We start from the raw sequence: 22,332 nt of genomic DNA, 5'->3' as shown, positions 1-22,332 counted from the left end.
CCCCCCCCCCTTCCCGCTGCTGCCCTTTTGGCCTTATGCCCTCCCAGGGAGACTTCCCTTGTGCTGGTGGCCTATGTGCCTCTTGTTCAGGGGTGAGAAGATGGTCTCTCCCCCACCCTGTGTGCATGTGTTCTAGATAGGCATGTTGGCCCTTGGACTGAATCCCTGTCATTGGGACATGCCTTGCTGCACTCCAGGCATCCCCTGTCTCTGGCCTGGTGCCCTCCTCACCCCTTTCCCTTCCCCCTTGTAGGCTGGTGCAGACATCTCCATGATTGGGCAGTTTGGCGTGGGCTTCTACTCTGCTTATCTGGTGGCTGAGAAGGTGATGGTCATCACTAAGCACAATGATGATGAGCAGTATGCCTGGGAGTCGGCAGCTGGGGGCTCCTTCACTGTCCGAACTGATCATGGTATGTACCGTGGGTAGAAGCCAGCAGGGAGCCAGCCACATTCCTTTCACCATGTCTGCCAGGATGGGGCCCCTGGCAGGGTTTGGTGGGGACACTGGTGTGTTGGGGAGAGAAGAGGTCCTAGTCTAGTGGTTCATGATCACCATACCTGGTGCAGCATCTCTTAGCAGGACCAGTCATTGCTGTGGCTACAGCCTTTGTTCCTGGTTGGGTTCCTGGCTTGATTTATCCTCACATTGGTGGACCACAGAGCTGACTAGACTGAGTCCCTGGCACAGGCGTTGTCTCCAGAGCAGCTTCCTCTTCCCAGTGATCTTGCTGCAGTACCTACAGTCAATAACACTGCTGCCTCTCTCCCCACCTTGCAGGTGAGCCCATTGGGCGTGGCACCAAGGTGATCCTTCACCTGAAGGAAGACCAGACGGAGTACCTGGAGGAGCGTCGTGTCAAGGAGGTGGTGAAGAAGCACTCGCAGTTCATCGGCTACCCCATCACCCTCTTTGTATGTATGCGAAGGACAGGGGATCCTTGGGAAGGGCAGATGGAGCATGTGGGGATGGGAGCATGGAGAAGGTGGCACGCTCCAACTTGAGTCTTCTCAGCCACATGCTAGTGTCTGTGATGACTTTGATCAGGAGTTTAGGGAAAGGACTTTGGCTCTGTCTGCTGCTGCTGCAGTAGCAGAAAAAAGTTTTATTTAAATTGTTTTATTTTACTGAAACTTTGGGGGCTAGACTGAACCAGATCTCTTGTGGACTTGGCTGTTAGTTGGCATTTATATTCTTATGAAAGTAAACGGGAGGGTTTTTTACCTCCTTTCCCTCCCCATTGTGGAGTACTGTTCAACACACTCCTGTTTCTTCTTTACCTTAGTTTATGGTTTTCTCTGACAAAGCTGTTGTGTTTTTACAACTTGTCTAAGCATCTTAACAAAAATATATCTGTTAGAGTAAAATAAAATCTAATACATTTGGTTATATCAATTACTATAAGCTAAAGCTATGAAATGGTATATCTAAATTATTTAATGTATGGTCTTCCCTTACAATGTCTCTTTTCAGGCCTTGTGCTCTGTTTAATTGTATCTCATTACTGTTTTAGTTAGATATGAGAATGGCTTCCTTTACTTTGACCAAGCTAGTTGTCTCACCTGCAAAGGTTCATGCTACAGTTACTCAGAAACAGGCTTTGGGGCCTTCTGCAAAGCCACACTTCTGTAGCCTGGCCTAGGCCCCTTGAAAATGGCCAAGGCTGACGAGAGTTCCTGTCTCTGAGGTCTTTGCAGGGATGTAGACAGTGGCCTACCCCATTTAGTCAGGGATGGGCTGAGACACTGCAGCACCCTCCCCAAACATGGGCCTCCTATTGCACGAGTGATTGGAGGCCTCGCCACCTGCTGGCAGCTGCAAGTCTTCTGTTCTCCCAGTGGGTCCAGACAGCTGAAGACTCTACAGACATGCACTGAGCCTGCATTTTATATGCTGTGCCCCAGTGCTGGGCTCATCCCTGCCATTACCTATTCCAGCTGCAAGTTCCTTCCCCACCCCCCTGGGGCAATGGGGTATTTGTTTGCTGCTACCAATTTTCCCCATGGGGAGGAGGCCCAGGGGGTGGCAGGTGCCCTGGCTCTGACTCTCCTGTTGCTCTTCCACTTGGCAGCTGGAGAAGGAGCGAGAGAAGGAAATCAGTGATGATGAGGCAGAGGAGGAGAAAGGGGAGAAGGAGGAAGAGGAGGAGCCTGCTTCTAAGGACGAGGAGAAGCCCAAGATCGAGGATGTGGGATCTGATGAGGAGGAGGAAGAGGGAGACAAAGGGAAGAAGAAGAAGACCAAGAAGATCAAGGAGAAGTATATTGACCAGGAAGAGCTGAACAAGACCAAGCCCATCTGGACCCGCAACCCCGATGACATCACCCAGGAGGAGTACGGCGAGTTCTACAAGAGCCTCACCAATGACTGGGAGGACCACCTGGCTGTCAAGGTGAGGGTAGGGCTGGCTGGGAGGGAGCCCAGAGGCAGCTCCTCATGCTACTCAATGGAATAGGAAATGAGGCTCAGTGCACCCCTATCAGATAGCTGGGCCCCAGTGGAGGAAGCAGGGGGTGCTCCAAGTGGACTAGCTGGGGTCCATCAAGAGGGCAGCTCTGCCACATGTGCCCATTTGAGCTGCTTTTGTGGGTGGGGGCTTGCTGACTCATTGACCTACATAACTCTTGCTCCCAGTCCCTTCAGTTATGCTGGGCATCCAGGGAGGCCTGGATGCTGCCCTGTGGCATAAGCCTTTGGGGTAGCAGTCTTGGCCAGCACCCTCTGGAGCAATGGGAGTGGGTGGTCCTGAGCTGGAGATGGAGAGAGTCCAATGCTAGGGGTCTCGCCTGCCTAATGCACCAAGAGGGACTTGCTCCAGGCAGCCTCTCAGGCCTTCACAGGTGCCTGGAGCTAATGCTGGGTGGTGTGTGTGTGTGCATGTGTGAAAGGAGGTGCGTTTCTCTCCCCTCTGCAGCACTTCTCTGTGGAGGGGCAGCTGGAGTTCCGGGCACTTCTCTTCATCCCGCGCCGTGCCCCCTTTGACCTCTTTGAGAACAAGAAGAAGAAGAACAACATCAAACTGTATGTGAGGCGCGTCTTCATCATGGATAGCTGTGATGAGCTCATTCCCGAGTACCTGAGTAAGAGCTGGTGTCTGGGTGCAGCTTACAGCAAAGCATGCATGGGCTTACCTCTGCTGTGCGAGGGGTGGGTGTACCTCCGGACCACTTCTCCCCCAGCCATGCTGACTGGCTCCTTGCTGTCTGTCCTTTGCAGACTTCATCCGGGGCGTGGTGGACTCAGAGGACCTGCCCTTGAACATCTCCCGTGAGATGCTACAGCAGAGCAAGATCCTCAAAGTGATCCGCAAGAACATTGTCAAAAAGTGCCTGGAGCTCTTCTCGGAGCTGGCTGAGGACAAGGAGAGCTACAAGAAGTTCTATGAGGCCTTCTCCAAGAACCTCAAGGTGAGACTTGGCCTATCCAGTGCCTGGGGCAGGTGGGGCCTCCTACTGCCCATGATTCATGTCCTTCTCCAACCTGCCAGAGGGCATGGCTTGTGGTCTGTTCTCTGAGTGGAGCTGTGACACAGACCTCTGTCTAGGAGCATGTTGGAGCAGAGGGGCCTTGACTGTTGTGTGTTGCTGATGGAGCTGACTGTACCTTGGGGTGATTGTGGGGGCTGCTGGGACTTCCTCACCACATCTGTCCCCAGACTGAGGTGTGGAAGTCCTTGGGTATAGGAGTTGGGGGGCAGGGGGTAGAGGAGGGCCAAAGGCTGGAGGTTCGCTTCTTGGGGGCTGCATGTCCTCTCATCTGCCTCCAGCTCGGGATCCATGAGGACTCAGCCAACCGGAAGCGCCTGTCAGAGCTGCTGCGCTACCACACGTCTCAGTCAGGTGACGAGATGACCTCGCTCTTGGAGTACGTGTCTCGCATGAAGGAGACGCAGAAGAGCATCTACTACATCACAGGTAAGTGCCATCTACCTGATGAGCCACACCTACTCACACATCTCCTACCCTACCAGTAGGTCATGTGCACTGCCTGGTGGACCTAACCTCCCTTAACCTGCTCACCCACAGAGAAGGGATGGGCATGTCCTTACTTAGCAGGATTCCTTGTTATTAACACAACATTCAGAGGTTTATGTCGACTGGGAGATTCCCCCAGAATGGTGTTCCCTGAAGCAGATGGTCCTGAGAGACCTTTGTGTATTGCTTCCAGGAAGCATGGTGGATAGCAGGGTCCTATCCAGGGGCTCGTGACTGGGAGGTCTCTCTGGGGAGCCTTTGTCCCAGGAATTTAGATGTGGGTGCACTCAAGTTTGACTGCAGTCTGTCTTGTAAAGGAAGAGGCTTGTTAATAGAGTGGTTTGGCTCCTTGGCAGGGAATTGGGTGTGGGGGTTCTATGGTCTCTGTTCTCCCAAGGGCCAGGCTCTGTCCGTAGCCCTTCAGGGGCCAGGAAACTCCTGTAATTGGGCTTCACCTGAGACATGGCCCCTGAGCAGGGGATGCTCCAGCCAGCTGCACTCCTTCAGACTGGTGATTCTTTCTTTCACCTGGTGCAGGGGAGAGCAAGGAGCAGGTGGCAAACTCAGCCTTTGTGGAGCGTGTACGGAAGCGCGGCTTTGAGGTGGTGTACATGACCGAGCCCATTGACGAGTACTGCGTGCAGCAGCTCAAGGAGTTTGATGGCAAGAGCCTGGTATCAGTCACAAAGGAGGGGCTGGAGCTGCCTGAGGATGAGGAGGAGAAGAGGAAGATGGAGGAGAGCAAGGCCAAGTTTGAGAGCCTGTGCAAACTCATGAAGGAGATCCTGGACAAGAAGGTGGAGAAGGTAAGGTTGAGGGGAGAAGCCTGGCTTGGGACTGGGTCCCAGGCTGCTGTGAGAGAGGGGTCAGAGAGAGAAAATGGCCCCCTGAATGCAGGTGGGGGGGCTGGCCCCTCACTTGGTGCGTGCTTCTGATGTCCCTCATCTCCAACAGAAGAGCCGCTAAAGGAGGCTGAAGGTCCCAACATGCACTGCACCATCTTGCTGTAAGCAGCCAGGCTGCAGGCGAGGGGCACTGACCCAAATATGTGCATTTCTGGGAGTGGGTAAGTGCGGGAATGAGTCTGGAGTGCTACAGGGCTGGCAGAGCTGCCTGTGCTGTCCCAGACAGCTCCTCAAACTGGATGGATGCTCCCTAACCCTTTTGGCACTGGCTCCTCCATAAAGAAGTGGTGGTGATCCAGTGATTGTACATGCAAGGTGCTGGGCTGTGGAGGGCATCTGTGCCTTTTTTGACAGCCAGGACTCAACTGTAGTCTTTGCAGGTCATCACTAGGGGTGTTGCCAGCTGTGCTTAATGTGAATGCTGGAGCCCCAGCAGGGTTGTGACCAGGGCCAGTCAGATGGGAGGTGACCAAGCAGGGGTCAGCATGCAAGTGGTTAACACTCCATACCTCACCAGGTAACCATTTCAAACCGGCTGGTCTCATCTCCCTGCTGCATCGTCACCAGTACCTATGGGTGGACGGCTAATATGGAGCGCATCATGAAGGCTCAGGCCCTGCGGGACAACTCCACCATGGGTTACATGATGGCTAAGAAACACCTGGAGATCAACCCCGACCACCCCATTGTGGAGACGCTACGCCAGAAGGCTGAGGCTGACAAGAATGACAAAGCTGTCAAAGACCTGGTGGTGCTGCTCTTTGAGACGGCTCTGCTGTCTTCTGGCTTTTCCCTGGAAGATCCCCAGACCCACTCCAACCGCATCTACAGGATGATCAAGCTGGGGCTGGGTAAGTGTGCCAGTCAGGGTGCTGTGGCTCTGTAAGCTGACCCTAAGGAAGGAGGTGCTTTTTCCATCCCCTCAGCACTGGAAATTCAAGGATCCTGACCTCAGCAGCAAGCCCCAAAGGTGGGAGTTAGGACACATTGGGTTTTGTTGGTCTAGCACAGTGGGGACCAACCTTTCAGGCAGGTTGTCACAAATTAAGGTGTGCCATGCCAATCCCTTTCCCTTGCTCGATCTCTGCTTTTTGTTCCCTCCCTGATCATTTATGCCACACAGAGGCTGCCTGAGGCATTTGTGTTGCAGGTTGGCTGCCCCTGGGCTAGCAGGTCTCCTTGGGGCAGAGTAGTAGCTCCATATCCTGCCCCAGGGGCACCTCTCCTGGCCAGTACAGGGAGATCTCACCCTTCCCTCCATTCCTAGACAAAATAGAGATTCTGGAGGGGGGCAGCTTTCCCATCGTGGCTCAGTGCTGGGGATGGGAAGGTGAGGGATGCAGAGTGCATCTTTTTATGTGGAGGAGGCAGTGCGCGCCAGTCAAAAGCAGACATGCCCTACTCAGGGAGGGGGGATTGGCTTTGTCCTGTAGTGGCTGGAGTAGCCTGTAAGTGGCTTAAGGTACCAGGGCCTGGACATAAGACCAGATTGAAAAATCAGTGGCACATGCTGGCATTATGTGAGGGTAGAGCTGGTGTGGAAATGCATGTCTTTGGAGGGGTTTTCTTAAGTGGAAGACATTTAGTTTTCAAGAAGAAAAGGTGAAAACCAGAATCTTTCTGCCAGTAACACAGTGAAGTCTGAAATGTGCCTGCCAGAGCCTCTGGGGAGCTGTAGAGGGGATGCCCTGTCCCCTAGAGGCTGAATAAACTCCTAGCAGAGTGCTGCGTTTTGGGAGATTTATAGCTCCCTGTCATAGAGGAGCTATAATGGGGGGGGGGGGGGCATGCTGGAACACCCTGAGTGACCTGTTGGAATTGCAAATGTTTTCAGGCTCTTTAGCAAGTGCAAGAGTTTCCCTGAAAAGTGGCCTCTTGCTCAGAGTTGTCCAACCAAAAACATGGAGCCAAGGGGGAGGGTCTTTCAGTACAACTGGTTTGAGACCAGTGGGGCTAAGCTCAAATCCCCACTGACCTGCCTATGTCTTCACCCCCTACTCCAGGTATTGATGAGGAGGAGGTGGCAGCTGCAGAGGAGCCCAGCGCAGTCGTGTCTGATGAAATCCCCCCTCTTGAGGGGGAAGAAGATGCATCTCGCATGGAGGAAGTGGACTAAAGTGTGTGTGGGAAAAGTTTTCCAGCTCCCACAGGGTCCCCATCTCCTCTGACTGCTGTCGGGAAATGGGGACCCATAGCTGCTACTGACTGTAGCACCCTTAGTGGTGGTCTCACTTGTTCCCTCTGGTCAGTAGCGGGTGGAGTGGGGTTTTCCAGGCCTGCCTGGTCTGTCCTTTGTCTTTCTGCTTGTGTAGAAACAGCTGCTTGGGGTGGGGGTGTGGATGGGTCCTGACCTCATGCCACTGCTGGGCACCACACTCACCCCTCCCTGCCTAGGGTAGACACTGAGCCTCTCCCAGGCACAGCAGGGAGCCCAGCCCCAACCTCCCAGCAGTTGCTCACCCACCCTCCCACCTCCCTGGGGTAGGATGTTGTATTTGGTTTGCTGTTTTGTATTTTGTTCTAGTGGAATTAAAGTCTCCAAGAACATGACTCACATGGAGCGGGTGCCTTATCTTTGCCAGCCCTATCCCACAGAGCAGGAGGTCTGGTGTTGCCCAGATAGGAATGACCAGGGGAAGCTTGGGGATCAGCAGGAAGTGGGGGTGGGTAGTGGCTGGTGTGGGGAGGGTAGGTACAGGACCGTGCAGCACAAAGTGCAGGGATATGTGCCCTGGGGCCAGCCCTTGTAAGAGACAAGGGCAGCAGGCAACCCCACCCTGCCCAAGACCCCCTAGGCCAGGGGTCAGTAATGTTTTTGGGCAGAGTGCCAAAAACACCCATAAGCTCCACTTGCAAGAAGTTGGTGTGCCAAGGTCCAATGGTTGGGGAGCCATGGGGAGCCCAATCCTTGTGGCAGCACAGCCCAAGCCCCTCCTCTGCTGTCCGCCCCAAGGTGCACGTGCCAAGCAAAATGCCTTCATGGGCCGTGCTCTGGCACCTGTGCTGAGGGTTGCTTACCTCTGCTGTAGGGTGTCCTGGGATTTCAGCTGCAGGGGTGTTGTAGGCACAGGCTCTGCTCCAACCTGCCTCTGTGCCTGTCCAATGCCATGGTGTAGGAGCTTGCAGGATACCACCTAGCTCAGGCCTCCCTTTCTGCTCCTTGAGCTTCAAGTGGTGAGGCAGTACCTGGCTCCCAGCTGCTTGGCACAGTTGGTCAGTCACCCTAAGGGACTTGGGATGAGAGTGGGTACTGCTTACAGGTGGTCATTTCATGCAGGACAGTTGCTTTGTAAGGTATTCTCCTCTGTATTTTCAACCTGAAGTGCAGTTGCACAAATGCTGGGGCACCTTCAGCAGGCAGACCTGTCCCACACCTGGCTAATGCTGCAGTGTCATCCTCCACCAGAACAGCCCACAGAGGACAGCTGCATAGTGCTGTGCTGACTTCAGGCCAGCACCAGGCAGAGCCAACTGCAGCCAACCTCCCCTCAATACAAAGGGACAGAGACTTCAGCTCCCAGCATGCAAGGCAACCCAGCCAACCTTTCTCCTTCTCCAAATCCTTGTAGCATGCACTGCATGCTGGGATCTGCAGTTCTACACTGACTACATCTGAATTAAAGCTGAGTCACTGGGCTGCATTCAAGAGGTGGTGCTGCTCTCAGCAGTCAGGGGTAGAGAGGTTGTGGGGGCTGAGACAGCCTCCATGTGCTCTTTTTTCTTTAAATCTGATTAGAAAAGCTGTTTTAAAACATGTAGCAACATTTCCAGTCCTCTCTCTTTCAGTTAAAAGCCTTTGTTTTTTTTTCCTCCCTGAAAGACCAGGCAGAAACCAGGGAACTCACAAACTGGTAGTAACTTAAACTTCACACACACACAGGATGCAAGTGAAAAACTGTCTCTCTTCCAAGCCTGCAGTTTGAAATCCACTTCTGCTGCTCCAGTGAAAAAGCTTCCCCCTCCCACTGATCTGTTTTGCTCTTCAGGGTCTCTCCAGCAACTTGTTTTTCAGATCCAGCTTCTTCTTCTCCAGCTCCTGCTAATCCTTTCTGCTCTAGCACACCTCCTCCACATCTTCCGTAACCTGCCCACGTACACTACCCAGCCCAGCTGCTCCTATCCAGCAAGCCTAGCACCTACCCAGTGGCCTGCCATCACCCAGCTCTTTCCAGGTGAAGCCCCTGAAGAACCACTGTTCAGTGGGACTGTATGATGCCAGAAGGGACAGGGAGCTATAACTGAGGGCACAAAAATATTCAGTTTATGACAATGGCCTCTGAATATGCTTGGGGGGGAGGGGAGTAGATTTCTTCTCACCCCTTTTCCCACAGCAATAGGATGACACACTGATACAAAATGCTTACAACATTTTGTTCTTAAAGGGCCATCCTTCAATCTAAAGGATTGAATTGTTATCCATAAGTACCCATTGCCTTTTAAATCCTCCCACAACCTTGGCCTGGCTAGTCTCAGAGCAGCAGTCCCCCAGGCCAAGAGTGCATCCTGGGAAAAAATACTTCCTTTGACAGATGTGGGACTTGCCACCTTTCAGTTTGACTGACTGGCCCCTGGAACTGGGGAAAAACCGAAAGCTGCAAGTGCCCTCCCGACCTTCTCCAAATCACTCGCGTCCCATCTTCTCTGCAGAGCAAGCAGGCCTGCCCCATTCAGTCTCTCATTATGTTGGAGTGTCACTTTATACTGCAGCTACTCATTGCCCACTTTTCCTGTGCTAGCTTCTTCCTGGTTGCTGGTGACCACCATACAACAGCATTTACAGAGAAGACATCCCAATATGACAGCCTAGGTGCAAAGCAACTCTTGTCTCTGCAGATCCCAGCCTTCTGGTTCTGTGAGTTAGCTGGTCCCTGGCCCAGCCACAGGGAGGTGTCTCCGCTCACGCATCCAGCCCTCCAGCTGGGTGCTTGTTGCATGAGAACACCATGACAGACTCAAGCCTCTTCAGCCTTGTTGCAACAGCAGAGGAGGCTCATTGTGCCAGGCAGGCAGTGGGTTTAGAGCAGCCCTACTCCACTTGCCAAGGGCAGAGCTAGCAGAGGCCACATGCAGGGCTGCACTACCTATGGAGGAAGATGACTAAATTGCACTTCCCAGGCACCAGACCAAGCCAGAACCCTGGTCAAGCCAATAGGTTCAGGGGTGGAAATAGCATTAGCATTTGTGAGGCTCAGCTGAAACCAGACTGAAGTCCCTAGATCAAGCTCACAGGAGAGGCTGCCCTTTTCCACCACATGCATTCAGACCAGTGTTTGCCCCTGGGGGGGTCACAGTTTGCAGCAGATTTTTAATTTAATAAAAAGAGAAAAAAGTTGCATTTCAAAAGTACCAAAACCATTTCCCTTTTGCATCATGGGTCAGGTCACATCAGCAATAAAAGAGTAAAACCCCAGCCCTCCCTGACGCAGGGCTAGGCTTCAAGCTCCCTGCATCCCAGTGGGAGAGCTGCAACCACTGGTCAGGCAAAGGGGAAAAAAAGGAAACCACATGTGAGCCTCTGTCCTGTCTTTCAGGCCCCAGTGCACTGTGTACATAGCCAGGCCCCTGGAAGGGCTGGCACTGGCACCTCCTGCAAACGGGAAGAGGAGAATACAAGGAGGGCATTTGTGCTTCTCTGAACTTTAGGAGACAATAACAAATGCCAGAAGCCACAGAAAGAACACCTGGAAGGGACCCAGGGGATTCTGGGAGTTGTAGTTCGAGACTGTGAGAGTAGTAGATGGCAATGAAAAGCAGTACAAAAGACCATAATGCCTTTCTGGAAGGGCATGGAGCCTGCAGATTTCTCTACCTTGGGGTTGGCTGGGCAGGGCTAGACTGTGCAGAGTGGAAAATACAGAAGAAGCAAAATGACCTGATAAGCCAAGCCAGAAAGGAAGGGGTGACTGTTTCACATAGCACCAGCCACTGGATGAGCCTGCCCACCTGCTGGGGGTTGGTGGGAGCTTCTGCCCAGCCAGCACTGCCACCCCTGCAGTGTCTCATATTGGGACTGGAGTTTCCCTCACACTTGTAGGTATTCTTCAAGAAAAAATAGTGTTTTCTTACTATTCCCTTGTAGCTGGCTCTGTAGAGGCAAAATAAATGAGGAGTGCAGGTGGAGGCAAGATAAGGCTGGGAGGCAAAGCTCTAACACTCATAAATAAACTTCCAGAGAAGACATAAGTAACAGACAGGCGAAGCCGGGGCAGGAGTTACACACTCCTGCCCTCTGGGTGGGGAAAGTTCGGACAGGGATCAGACACAGCTCCCACTCCCTTGGCTGGGGTGTGGGTACCTCTGGGGGTGGGGCAGGGGCTGAAATTCTCAGACCTATTTAAGGCAAACGGAGAAAGATGCCACAGCAACTGTAAGTGCATCTCCCTGCTGCTGGGCCCACTCCAGCTCCTTCTCCAGGAAAAGCTGCTGGAAGGAAAAAGAGTCACCAACTCCCTGCCCTGCCTCTCCATAGGTTCCTGAAGAGGAGACAAATAAAGTGAGTGCTCTGGGGAGGGGAGGAGAGGGGCAAGAGCATGGTCTGCACCGCAGCCCCTAGACCTTCTGTATGGGTGCATCGCCAGGGGGCAGCTTCTTGCTGCGCTTCTTCATGCGGCTGCGGGCATAGACCCGCAGGAAGAGAGCCACAAAGACAACAGCCACACCCAGACCGCCCACCACAGTGACAGCGTGGCCGTAGATGAGGCAGGAGAGGAGAATGGCAAAGGCCTGGCGCAAGGTCATGATGATGGTAAAGACAGCCGCCCCAAACTGGCTGATGGTGTAGAAGATGAAGAGCTGGCCACAGGCGGAGCAGACTGAGAGCAGCACAGCGTGGACTGCGAACTCCGAATGACGGGCCATGAAGTGGGCCGACTCCACCAGGGCACCCTGTTCCAGGAGCGAGCCCATGGTGAAGAGGCAGGAGAAGACGTTCACCCCGAACATCATCTGCACGGGGGACATCTTGTAGGTGAAGAGAGCATCCTGCCAGTTGGAGGTGAAGCTGTCAAACAGAATGTAGCCAGCCAGCAGGACCAAGCCCGAGAAGGTTGTAACAGTGGAGAGATGCTTATTGGGGGCGCTGGAGAGCAGGAACATGCTGACCCCCACTGAGATGAGCGCAGCTGTGAGGTACTCCCAGTACTCGTAGCTTTTGCGTGATACTAGCTTGCCCATGAGCATGACTGGGATCACCTTGGAGGCCTTGGCCAGCACCTGGGTGGGGAAGCTGATGTACTTGAGGGCTTCATACTGGCACCAGCTGCTGAGGATGTTGGAGAGTGAGGCAAAGGAGTACTTGTACATGGGGGCGCCGTGGCGTGGCTGCTTGGTCAGGGCGCAGTACAGGCCAGCCACAGTGAAGGCCAGGATCCGGTTCATGAAGACCAGGAACTGCGAGTCCTTGAACTTCTCACCTGGCTCTGTCTCTGTGGCCCCATACGTCCGGGTCATGACACGCTCCTGGAGAACGCCCCATGTCAGGTAGGAGACCTGTAGAGGGTAGGAGAAGCATAAGAGTGAGGAGGAGCAGGGGTAGCTGGTAGCCTCATGCTCAGGAACGTACAGACCTGCCCAAATGCCTTCCCACTTACAACCAGCAGAGAACAGGGACACACAGTAGCCTGGACCCACAGGACAATCCCCACCAGCACCAGACCACAGCCTCTGAGAAAAGGCCAGCTCAGCTGGCTCCCTCCTCACTCCCACAGCACCACCACTCCCACCAGTTACACACAGAGGGCACAGTGTGTGGCACGTCATCACTCACAGATCTGGGCAGCCCCCAAGCTCCCCTTACCATTAAGGCTATAAATACCTCATAAAAACCATCTGGCTCTAGACTGACAGCCACAAACTCAAACAGAAAGAAAAGGAAATGGCAAAGCACACATTCCTGCAGCCCCATCAACCCTGCTCAGATCGGATGTGCTTTACAAGACATGTAGTTAGGTATTACTCTGCCTGTTGAACCAGAAAAACTGGAACAGAGAATATGACAAGGACACGGCCTGGAACCTGCTGCCAATAGAAACTTTGCTCTGGGGTTCCTGGCATTCAACACTGCAGCCCCTGCATTGTATTAACAGTTTTTCATGGTCATTCCCTAAGTCCTTTCTCCCACCAGTGACAACTCCGTTCTAACCCAGCACAGAGAGAACTGCCATGCAGGGCAGGCTCATCTGCACAAGTACTTACACAGCCCTGCTGCCACGGTACCCAAGCTCCTCAGACACTGATGGAGACATCCACATGTCTCCACTCCCACAGGACAGGGCCTGAGTTACAGACATTCAGCAACCTGCTCGAGGTGACACAGCAAGGCAGTGTCAGACCTAAGAAACAAACTGCACTCTCCTGAGGCCCAGTCCAATAACTTCATTTCCAAAAACCAACCTTCCCTCACTCTGGCCTGCCTTTCATGCACTTATAGTGCAGCTGTAGCTCAAAGCTGTGGGGCCCAATGTGTCCTCCTTACTGCAGCTAGATTCCAACACTGGAGGGATTCTTCTGTTACCAAATTAAATCTGTCTAAGGGGAGAGCCTCAGCTTCAACACATTCCTGCCCTCAGGGCAGTCGGGACGCTCAGTGCTTGTGAGAACAGCGAGACAAAAGGCAGGCTGCCCCAATGCCCAGTACAGACCATAACAGCCGCCACTTTAAATATCAATTGCGCCCTGCAGGAATTCATCCATCTGGACTAAAGAGGGCACCAACTGGACAACAGTTTCCAGCCCAGCAGATGCTGGTTTATTGTAGTTCAAAGGATCAGAAGGCCATGAGCTGAGAGCACATGAAAAATGAGTGGACTGCCGCTGCCCTTACAGCCTGCGTGTCCCAGCATACAATGCAACCAGGCACAGCCCAAATCAATTAGAGCCCCAGACACTGAGATGCCTTATCTCTGGAGGCTACAAATCAGCTGCCTGCATATCAGGTCCTGTTCTCTATCCCTCTGTCCTCCTGCTCTCCCCAGCCCCATACCCCAAAGAAAGTGGCTACAAACATGCTCAGTCTCTACCTGGAGGCCAACAGCACAGAAGAGCAGCTTGAAAACTTGCCGGGCTGTCGAGGACTCTATGGGCTCACTCCGGGCAGCTAAAGGGATGTCATCTTGATGTGCAGACTTGGCCTCGCTACCGAAGACACATGACTTAATGACAGGAAAGCAAATGCCACGGCCTGGAGGAGCAAAAGAACCAGAGATAGTGTTAGCCTGGTTAGGGCCAGGGGGGCACAAGCCACAATTAACATGGGATAGAAGAAAGTCGGCCAGCTGCTAACAGTGTCTACCTGAGAGAAGTATAGCTGTGTTAGCCTGAAGTCAGTCAGAAAGTAGGGCAGAGTGGCACCTCAGAGACTAATTAATTCAGACAAGCATAAGCTTTCGTAAACAGCAGCTTGATTCATCAGATGGTATGAATAGACCTGCAGGCAGCAGAGGCTCTAAATACACAGCAATAATTTAAATACAAGTTAGCTGCTGCTTATGAAAGCTTAGAATCACAGAGAAGCTGGGCTGGAAGGGACCTCCAGAGGTCATCTAATCCAACCCCCTGCCTGAGGCAGGATCATCCTGATCCAAATCATCCTAAAAAATCTATAATTTAAACTCTATGTAAGATAGTTGTCAACCCTGACACAACACAGACATAACACCCCCACCTGCTTCTATAAAAGGTTGTCAATATTTGCTCAAGTAATCCCAGGGAGAGGGCCATGCCCCCTTGCAACAGAGAAAGGCAAAAACACCCACCAAGCTGACCACAGGATAAAATTCCTTCCTAACCCCAAATATGGTGATCAGTCTGACCCAGAGTGGAGGGGCAAGATCCTCCAGCCAGGAACCTCAGGCTGTGGTCCCAGCAGAAGCACCATCACACCCCAGTCACTCCAGGTTATGTTTTGCTAAATTACTTAGGCTATAAGATGCCACTCTGCCCTGCCTTTAGAGTGTCTACCAATGCCAGCCCCTGTACTACCCCACCTGGAGTTTCATAACAGGATCTCTGGCCTTCTGTTGTCTGAGGCACCTCAACCAAAGTCCTGTCCAGCCAAACACCCTGATCTGAGTTGAGAGGAGCTGAGCAAGAAGAGCCCACATGCTTGCAGATCTGAAGGATAAACCCATTACCCATGCTGGCCTGGGCTGCCTCTGATGGATTTCAGGCTATCTAACAGGAAACAGCCATAGCTGCCGTGGTTGAGATAAGACCGCTGAGATGATCTAGATGAGTTTGGCTGTCTCAGAACAGTCCCTAATTAGCCTAGGTCCAGAGGGCCTTAGACCTGTGGGTCAGGACCAAGGTGCATTGACAGAGGCACGTCCAGGCCAAAGCCAGAAGACAGGAGTAGAACTGAAGTGCGTTATCCTCTCTTACCTGTCTCCAGGTAATTCTTTCGTTTGAAGTACTGGATGAGCAGGTACCCCGGCACCAGGATGCTTGCATAGCCAGCAGCATTGATGAAGAAACGGAAGAGCCAGAAGTCCCCCCATGTGTCCTGCAGGGCAGCTGGTACTGCTTCACTGGCAGCCATGGGTGGGAGAGCAGCTAGCATGACAGCCAGGTACAACCTACCGAGAGAAGGAAATCCAGAGAGTGAGCCCTGGGGTGGGGCGGGGGGTGGCGTTACCTTGGCCTGGGCAGCAGCAATAGAAATGTGCCACAGCACACCAGCAGCACAAGGGACTCCAGCCCTCACTCCCCAAGCAGGACAGAGCCCTCAGGCACAGCAGCAAAGCCCTTTCCAATCACTCACTAAGGATCCTTTCAGGGTGGCACAGGCAGCCCACTGCCTGGCTGGGAGCTGAGAAGTTCCCCACCCCTCTCTGAACTGCTCAGGTACATCTCCATGATTGGGGCTTTCTGATCAACTGGCTGGGGTGAGTCAGGAGGGGATGGGACAGGAAACTGCACTGAGTATGGGGAGTGCCCTGGACAGGTGCCATGTCAGACAATCCCAATGAGCCTCCTCACTCTCCACCACACAACAGAAGCCTCCTCCCTTTCTCTTCTGGTAGCAGTCAAACAGCCATGGCATCCTGCCCAGAGGTGGATGCAGCAGTTCCAGTTTAGGTGGCTTATAAAGCACCTGCAGGATCAGGGGCAGAGGAGAAACAAGTACCTTTGAGAAAGTTATCAGCTCTGGCCTGTAGCCCAGGGTATTTGCAGCTCTAATTTCCCAGGCACTTGGGGTGTCCCAGGGGGTGTCAGACCCTGGTGCTAATGACAGTTTTACACAGAAAGCAGCTCCAACTGCTGTCTCTCCTTGGAAACCTTACTGGGACGTGCTTAATTGTCAGCCAAAATCTTTACTCGGGGGAGGGGGAAAAGCTATTAAATAGGAACAGCAGCTCTTGCCCTGCTGCTCGTATTTCAGCATCCGGGCCAGAGTGACCTTTCTGCAAAACAACGGGCTGTTCCCTTCACACCTCCTGCTGCCGCAGGTGACAGGCGGGTAGAGCGCGCTGGACAGACTGGAACGCTGCCAGGCCGGAAGAGAATGGCAGGGGGGTGGGAGGATGGGGATTGACCTTGCTGGGTAGGAACAGGACGTGCCCCTGAGAACATGCAAGGATACTCTGGAGAGCCAAGTGGAAATTACATGGGCACACCCTTCTAGCCAGACACCTTCAACAGTGGTGGGGCTCTTACCACCACCTTCCTCTGGAGCACCCTTAGATTAGCCAGAGAGCTGCTCCTGCTAGCACCCAGCAGCACTAGCAGGACTTGTCTCCTCAGGAAAGGCCCTGAGTCCCCATCAACTACTCACCTCCAGGGACAGCAACTCACTAAAGGCACAAGAGTGGGGAGCAAATTATGGCTGTGGGTCAGCAAGGGCAAAAGATGCTGTTGCCCCACAAGAACTCTCTGTACACACAGTGCTGTCGGGCAACACCCACTCTCATGGCAGGGGGAAGGGGCTCTGATTAGCCCATAGCATTGAAGCAGGGCACTGGGAGTCAGGCTGCCTGCCTGGGTTCTGTATCTGGCGGCCAGGGACTCGCTTGTTCTGAATGTCCCAAGTGACCCGCACAAGGAGGGCTCCAAAAATGAATTAATGCCCTTGAGGATACCACCCAGAATGTGCCTCCAGCTATCACATCTGCGGTTCTCCTTTGCACTGTTCTTGGCCAGCCCTGATCTAACCCCTGGCAACCTGAAACCAGAAACAGAGTATTAAGATAGGAAACAAATGTGCCTTCATCATCCCACCACTCTTCCCCCTCCCTGCATCATCAACCATGCCCCATACCTGTCAGGACCTGGGGGCATTTCCCTGTTGGGCAGATTTCCAGCCACCCAAAGTCCAAAGCCCTTGCCCAGAGAGAACATGTACACACATCTCTCTGTTTCTCACTTGACTAAAACTCCAGAAATGCCCAACCCAGAGACAAGCAGAAGTTGCTGTTTTGCTCCAGGGCCAGTTTCACTGCCCCATTCTCATGTGCCACCAGGCCCAGCAAGAACAAGGTCTTGGCATCAGAGTGGGTGCAGGGTTCAACTGGCCTGGTGTTTGAGGGTAAAAGGGGCCTGGGAACGTTTCTGTCCCTGCCTGGCTTTCACCGTGTTACTTGTGGCATTGTTGACTCAGCACCACCCCTCCAAACCACTAGGGCTTCCTGCCACGGGGGGTGGGGCAGAGAGGGTCCTTGTATGTTAATCCCATGTGGACTTCTGGGCTGAAAGCTGCACCCCCCACCCCAACCTCCTCCCCACACACATTTGATGTGTTTGTATCCCCACCCCCCCAAAAAAAAAAAAAAAGAAGCAGCCAAGTCCTCAGCAACCATAGTGACCCTGGTATGTTGGGGGAAGCAAGGCAGCCTGTATGGTTCCCCCACTCACTCCCTGCTTCAAGAAGTCACATTTAAACTAGATTTATCAGCAGCAAGTGGGGGTCAGTGCTCTATAGATGTGGGGAGGAGGGAAACAGGGGTTTTGGGGTTGGCAAGGCAACTGTACTGAGGATACAAGGGAGGAGGTGTCAGTTAGGGAGAGAGCTGAAGACATTTGCCTTTCCTGGAGCTGGGGGAGCCTGTACAGATGGCCAGAATAGGTGAGAAGACTCATGGTTTGGTGACTGGGACAGTATCCACTGAGGCCTCCCCAGTCCCATTTGAGCCACTGTGGGAAAAGAAACAGCTCTGCTATCCCAGGCCCACGGCAGCTGGACAATGGCTCTCTCTCCCCCTCCGCGGCTAATTGCTTTGTGGCCCCATGAGCTGGTTCTGTGCGTCAAGTTCCTCCCTCCTCCAGCGTCACTCGAACAGGGAGCTAGTGTTACAGGTAGCACTATGCAACAAGCAGGCAGCACACTAGCTCTTGCCAGGCATGAAAGGAGCTTTCATAGTCTCAGACCCGCAGAACGGCCAGGAAATTTGAATCACAAACTCAGCTACTGTTCCCCTTAACACAGGAGGGTCACTATCAAACATGCTATCCCAGAACCTGCGTGGGACACAGCCCCACCTTCCCACTTCCCTGTCCTCCCTCTTCAACTTCTGGCACATCACAATTTAGGCCCTGGCTGAGAGATTTAGAGTAACCGTTCCCCTAGCCCAAACTCCACCCTGATTACCAGGGATCCTGGTTTTCTCTGTTTAAAAATTGCATATTCTTTGATAAAACCACAGTTTGCAAATTCTCTGATTAAAAAACCACAAATCCAGGATTAAAATGACATACCACTATACATAGATATCAGTTGAACACAATGTTTTACTGACATATTTACAATTTTAAAGCAATTTGGAAGCCTACCAGTGTCTCAATCATTATAATAAAATAAATTCTAAATACCTATAAATGTTGGTGTTTGATTTGGGATTTTTTATCATGGAAAAATCACAGCTACCCCAGCTACTTACCAGTACAGGTCCAGGCTCCTCACTCTCCCCGGCCCTGCCAGTGCCCCTCACTCCCCACTGGGACCTGGCACAACAGGACAGAGCAGGGCAGGGAGACTGTGAGCCCTGCACTGCCATAGAGAGGTGCCCCCTGTCCACCTGGCAGCAACAGGGGGCACAACTACTCACCACCGCCCCCGGGTGGGCAGGGGGCACCTCGCCATGGCAGCACAGGGCTTGCAGTGGCAGTACTGAACTTCCCTGACCTGCTCTGCCCTGCTGCACCGGGTTCCACCTGCTGGGCAGGGAGCCTAAGCCTGCAGCAGGTGGCCCACCTCCAGCCTGCACGCAAATCTGGGGGGCATATGCTCCCTATGCTCCCCCTGAGAACGTGCACAGTGGCAGACAACCAGCCTGCTCCCCACTGGATGAGTCGCCTGTGGCTGTCCCACACCCTGCCCAGACTTTGTGGCCACACATGGCCCCAGGCCCCAAGCCCCATGTACTACCCCGCTGGGCAGCAGCCCCAACCCAACTCTTTCCTTCACTATGGGGGCCTCAACTCCTCCCCCTGCCCTGACTTACCTGTGGGAGCTGCTCTCCAGGCTGCCTGGCAGCCATGTGCATGTGTATGTGTGCACAGTGCATGGTGCCCCCTGCTTGACTGCCCTGCTCCCACTCCCCCAGCCCCTTGCATGCTTGAACTCTGCCAGCCTGCAAGGGGAAACCTGGCATTTCCTGCATTTTTCTCCTTTAAAGGAGAAAACCTGGACTTTTTTCCTTGAAAGGAGAAAATGCAACCTTTACTGCGATTTTCTATGGTGAAGGGAAACCCGGATCCCTGCTGATCATAGCTTCTAGACAAAGCAGGGAGGGAGAAATCTACAGAACAAAGAAATCCCCCCCCATCCACCTCTGCTGACATCTACCACTCCTGTCCTGCAGCCTCCCTTGCTGAGTCCTGCCACCCTACTCCTAACTCTGCCAGTGTGCCTTTCTGGCCTCTTCCTTCCAGCCCCCTTCACTGACACACAAAATGGGGCCAACTTAAAGACTTAAAACCAGATCCATGTGATGACTGCAGTGAGTTTTCTTTGGTTCTCCCAAGGCAGGAGGAATTCATGTCAGCCTTGGCAGTGTACAATCTGCCAGCAGAACGGAGAGGGACAAGCAGAGATGCTGAACTCTGTCCCGAGACCACCAACAGGCAACACAATGCTGAGATGAGTCTTTCTACAAGTGGCCCTCGGTAACACTGGCAGCAGTGACAGCAGCAAGACACTTCGTGGCCTAACCCCAGCCACACACTGATGGAGTCAATGCCATGCAGGCTCCTAGCCACTGCAGGACAGATCTGGCTCAGAAGACTTTGAGCCTCCCCTGCTTCCTAGCTTGTGAAGAGGCATTCAAGTCTGGGGGAAGAACTTCCTGTTTCAAAGATCCCTAGGCCTTTCTGGGGTTTTGCACCTGGGGTAAGCAGCTCAGTGCCACGCTACTGGCATTTTGCTTTCCATGATCCCTCTGTCAACACCAGACCATCACAGCCAGCTAGGCACTGAAATGCTGGACTAGCTGTCCAAGACAGCTCAGCACACCCCACGCTCAGTCCAGAGCAGTGGTTCACAACCTTCTGGATGAGCCCCGCAGGGACTGTCCACAGGCTGCTCCCAGCACATGCATGTGATCAGGAGTGATGGCTGGCAATGCGTGCTATCAATTACTGCTCTCCCACTACCAAATTTTCAGACCTGTGGGGATATCCACAGGCCAGGTGACGTGGACTCAAGGGCTGGACATTAAGCACCCCCAGTCCAGAGAAAGATCTGGCCATGGGCGTCACAACCAATGCCAAGCTCTGCAGATAACTTGGCCCTGCTCCTGATGCCTAGGAAGGCACGGAGCAGAACCAGCCCTCTGAGCAATTCTGAAAAGAGCTGTCCCTCTGCGCTGCCCTGTCTGCCCCACGCAGGTGGCAGAAGAACTGGCTGGGGGGGAAGGAGCCAGAAACCCCCAGAGCAGGATGTAGGCCTCAGAGGTGTGGCAGCCCTGACTGGGGGAACGCAGTCTTATGCCAATCCGGGTGGAGATGGTGTCATGTCCGCACTGGAACGTGACGCTGTCCCAGGGCTTCTGGGAAACGGGTCCTTGCCCCGGAGCCGGCATGCCCTGCCAGCACCCCATCCATACCCCACGGCCAGCTTCAAGGCCAGACCACTTCTGTGGGCCCAATCTCTGCCCTGCCTCATGGGGGTCAGCTTAAGCACCAGGGCCCTTGCTCAGGAGATTTGTTTCTCACCGGGACCCCAGCCTGCAGCCCTTCCCAGTGCAGCCAACACAGGACATGGCTGGTAGCTGTCCCATGCCCCATTCAGGCTGGAGCTGGCACCGTGCCTCAGCCAGGGGCAGGGGCTGTTCCTGCCCCCCAGCCCCAGCACCCTGCTGATGCCCACACCGGGGCCAATGGGAATGAAACCTGGTGCCGGTGCAGTGTAGATCCCCCTCCAGCCCCATACCCAGGACCAGCTGCATCCCTGCTGGGGGGGGGGGGGGGGGCCCGTGGTCCGGGGGCCGGTTTTTTTAAAACCCCCGGGTTGGGGGGTTGGCCCCCCCCCCCCCCCCGGGGGGGGGCGGGGCCCGGGGGGGGGGGGGGGGCCCGTGGTCCGGGGGCCGGTTTTTTTAAAACCCCCGGGTTGGGGGGTTGGCCCCCCCCCCCCCCCCGGGGGGGGGCGGGGCCCGGGGGGGGGGGGGGGGCCCGTGGTCCGGGGGCCGGTTTTTTTAAAACCCCCGGGTTGGGGGGTTGGCCCCCCCCCCCCCCCCGGGGGGGGGCGGGGCCCGGGGGGGGGGGGGGGGCCCGTGGTCCGGGGGCCGGTTTTTTTAAAACCCCCGGGTTGGGGGGTTGGCCCCCCCCCCCCCCCCGGGGGGGGGCGGGGCCCGGGGGGGGGGGGGGGGCCCGTGGTCCGGGGGCCGGTTTTTTTAAAACCCCCGGGTTGGGGGGTTGGCCCCCCCCCCCCCCCCGGGGGGGGGCGGGGCCCGGGGGGGGGGGGGGGGCCCGTGGTCCGGGGGCCGGTTTTTTTAAAACCCCCGGGTTGGGGGGTTGGCCCCCCCCCCCCCCCCGGGGGGGGGCGGGGCCCGGGGGGGGGGGGGGGGCCCGTGGTCCGGGGGCCGGTTTTTTTAAAACCCCCGGGTTGGGGGGTTGGCCCCCCCCCCCCCCCCGGGGGGGGGGGGGGGGCTGCCAAGCCCTCATACCAGGAGCTTTCAATAGCACGTGCCCAGGCACAGCTGGCCCCTGATCCCTGCTGGGCCCCACACTAGAAGCCCCCACAGCTGCATGCACGGGGTGGGGGGGGATGCACGGCCCCAAAGCTGCCGGGGTCCCAGCTCCCCCAGGGGCTGGAGGGGCATGCACGGGGTGGGGGGAAGCACGGAGCTAGAGGGCACACACGGGATGCGGGGGCACATGTACGAAGCCAGGGGACCATGCACAGGGCGCGCGGTGGGGGGCAGCACAGGGCTGGGGGGCACGCACTAGCTTAGGAGCGCATGCACTGGGCTGGGGGGCATGGACCAGGTGGAGGCACATGCACGGGGCGGGATGCGCGGGACGA

General features: G+C 54.8%; 2 protein-coding genes across 4 annotated transcripts in view; one reads left to right on the top strand and one right to left on the bottom strand.

The window, feature by feature from the left end:
* The window catches only part of HSP90AB1 (heat shock protein 90 alpha family class B member 1), a 10,843-nt gene extending 3,413 nt beyond the window's left edge, over window positions 1-7,430 (top strand). For both annotated transcript variants that reach the window (XM_019526865.1, XM_019526866.1), the window contains exons 4-12: window positions 254-413; window positions 782-915; window positions 2,073-2,393; window positions 2,916-3,081; window positions 3,218-3,408; window positions 3,768-3,915; window positions 4,513-4,781; window positions 5,398-5,731; window positions 6,884-7,430. In XM_019526865.1, coding sequence (XP_019382410.1) covers window positions 254-413; window positions 782-915; window positions 2,073-2,393; window positions 2,916-3,081; window positions 3,218-3,408; window positions 3,768-3,915; window positions 4,513-4,781; window positions 5,398-5,731; window positions 6,884-6,996 — 1,836 coding nt within the window. In that variant the 3' untranslated portion in view covers window positions 6,997-7,430. The remainder of the gene's footprint in view (window positions 1-253; window positions 414-781; window positions 916-2,072; window positions 2,394-2,915; window positions 3,082-3,217; window positions 3,409-3,767; window positions 3,916-4,512; window positions 4,782-5,397; window positions 5,732-6,883) is intronic.
* Window positions 7,431-10,165: 2,735 nt separating this feature from the next.
* Window positions 10,166-17,003, bottom strand: SLC35B2 (solute carrier family 35 member B2). Of its 2 annotated transcripts, XM_019527428.1 has the most exons (4): window positions 16,886-17,003; window positions 15,258-15,451; window positions 13,898-14,058; window positions 10,166-12,368 (listed from the first exon to the last, which is right to left on the bottom strand). In XM_019527428.1, the coding sequence occupies exons 2-4, from the start codon at window positions 15,433-15,435 to the stop codon at window positions 11,430-11,432; spliced, it is 1,278 nt and encodes a 425-aa protein (XP_019382973.1). In that variant the 5' UTR covers window positions 15,436-15,451; window positions 16,886-17,003; the 3' UTR covers window positions 10,166-11,429. The 2 variants fall into 2 exon arrangements, with proteins under 2 accessions (XP_019382973.1, XP_019382974.1); XM_019527429.1 differs by lacking the exons at window positions 15,258-15,451; window positions 16,886-17,003 and adding an exon at window positions 13,074-13,176 and having other exon boundaries at window positions 13,898-13,987.
* Window positions 17,004-22,332: the final 5,329 nt, after the last annotated feature.

The sequence above is a fragment of the Gavialis gangeticus genome, unplaced genomic scaffold, assembly GCF_001723915.1.
Source record: "Gavialis gangeticus isolate Ggan-Ray unplaced genomic scaffold, GavGan_comp1, whole genome shotgun sequence".
NCBI lineage: Eukaryota > Metazoa > Chordata > Crocodylia > Gavialidae > Gavialis > Gavialis gangeticus.
Note: the sequence above shows the minus strand (reverse complement) of the source record. Positions and strands in the feature narration are given on the sequence as shown.

Excerpts from the sequence above, each read along its gene's own strand:
- SLC35B2 (XM_019527428.1), bottom strand. The coding sequence starts at position 15,435 with ATGCTAGCTGCTCTCCCACCCATGGCTGCCAGTGAAGCAGTACCAGCT. Across the intron at positions 14,059-15,257 it reads AAAGAATTACCTGGAGACAG|GCCGTGGCATTTGCTTTCCT; the intron begins GTAAGAGAGGAT and ends TTGCTCCTCCAG. Across the intron at positions 12,369-13,897 it reads TCTGTGCTGTTGGCCTCCAG|GTCTCCTACCTGACATGGGG; the intron begins GTAGAGACTGAG and ends TACCCTCTACAG.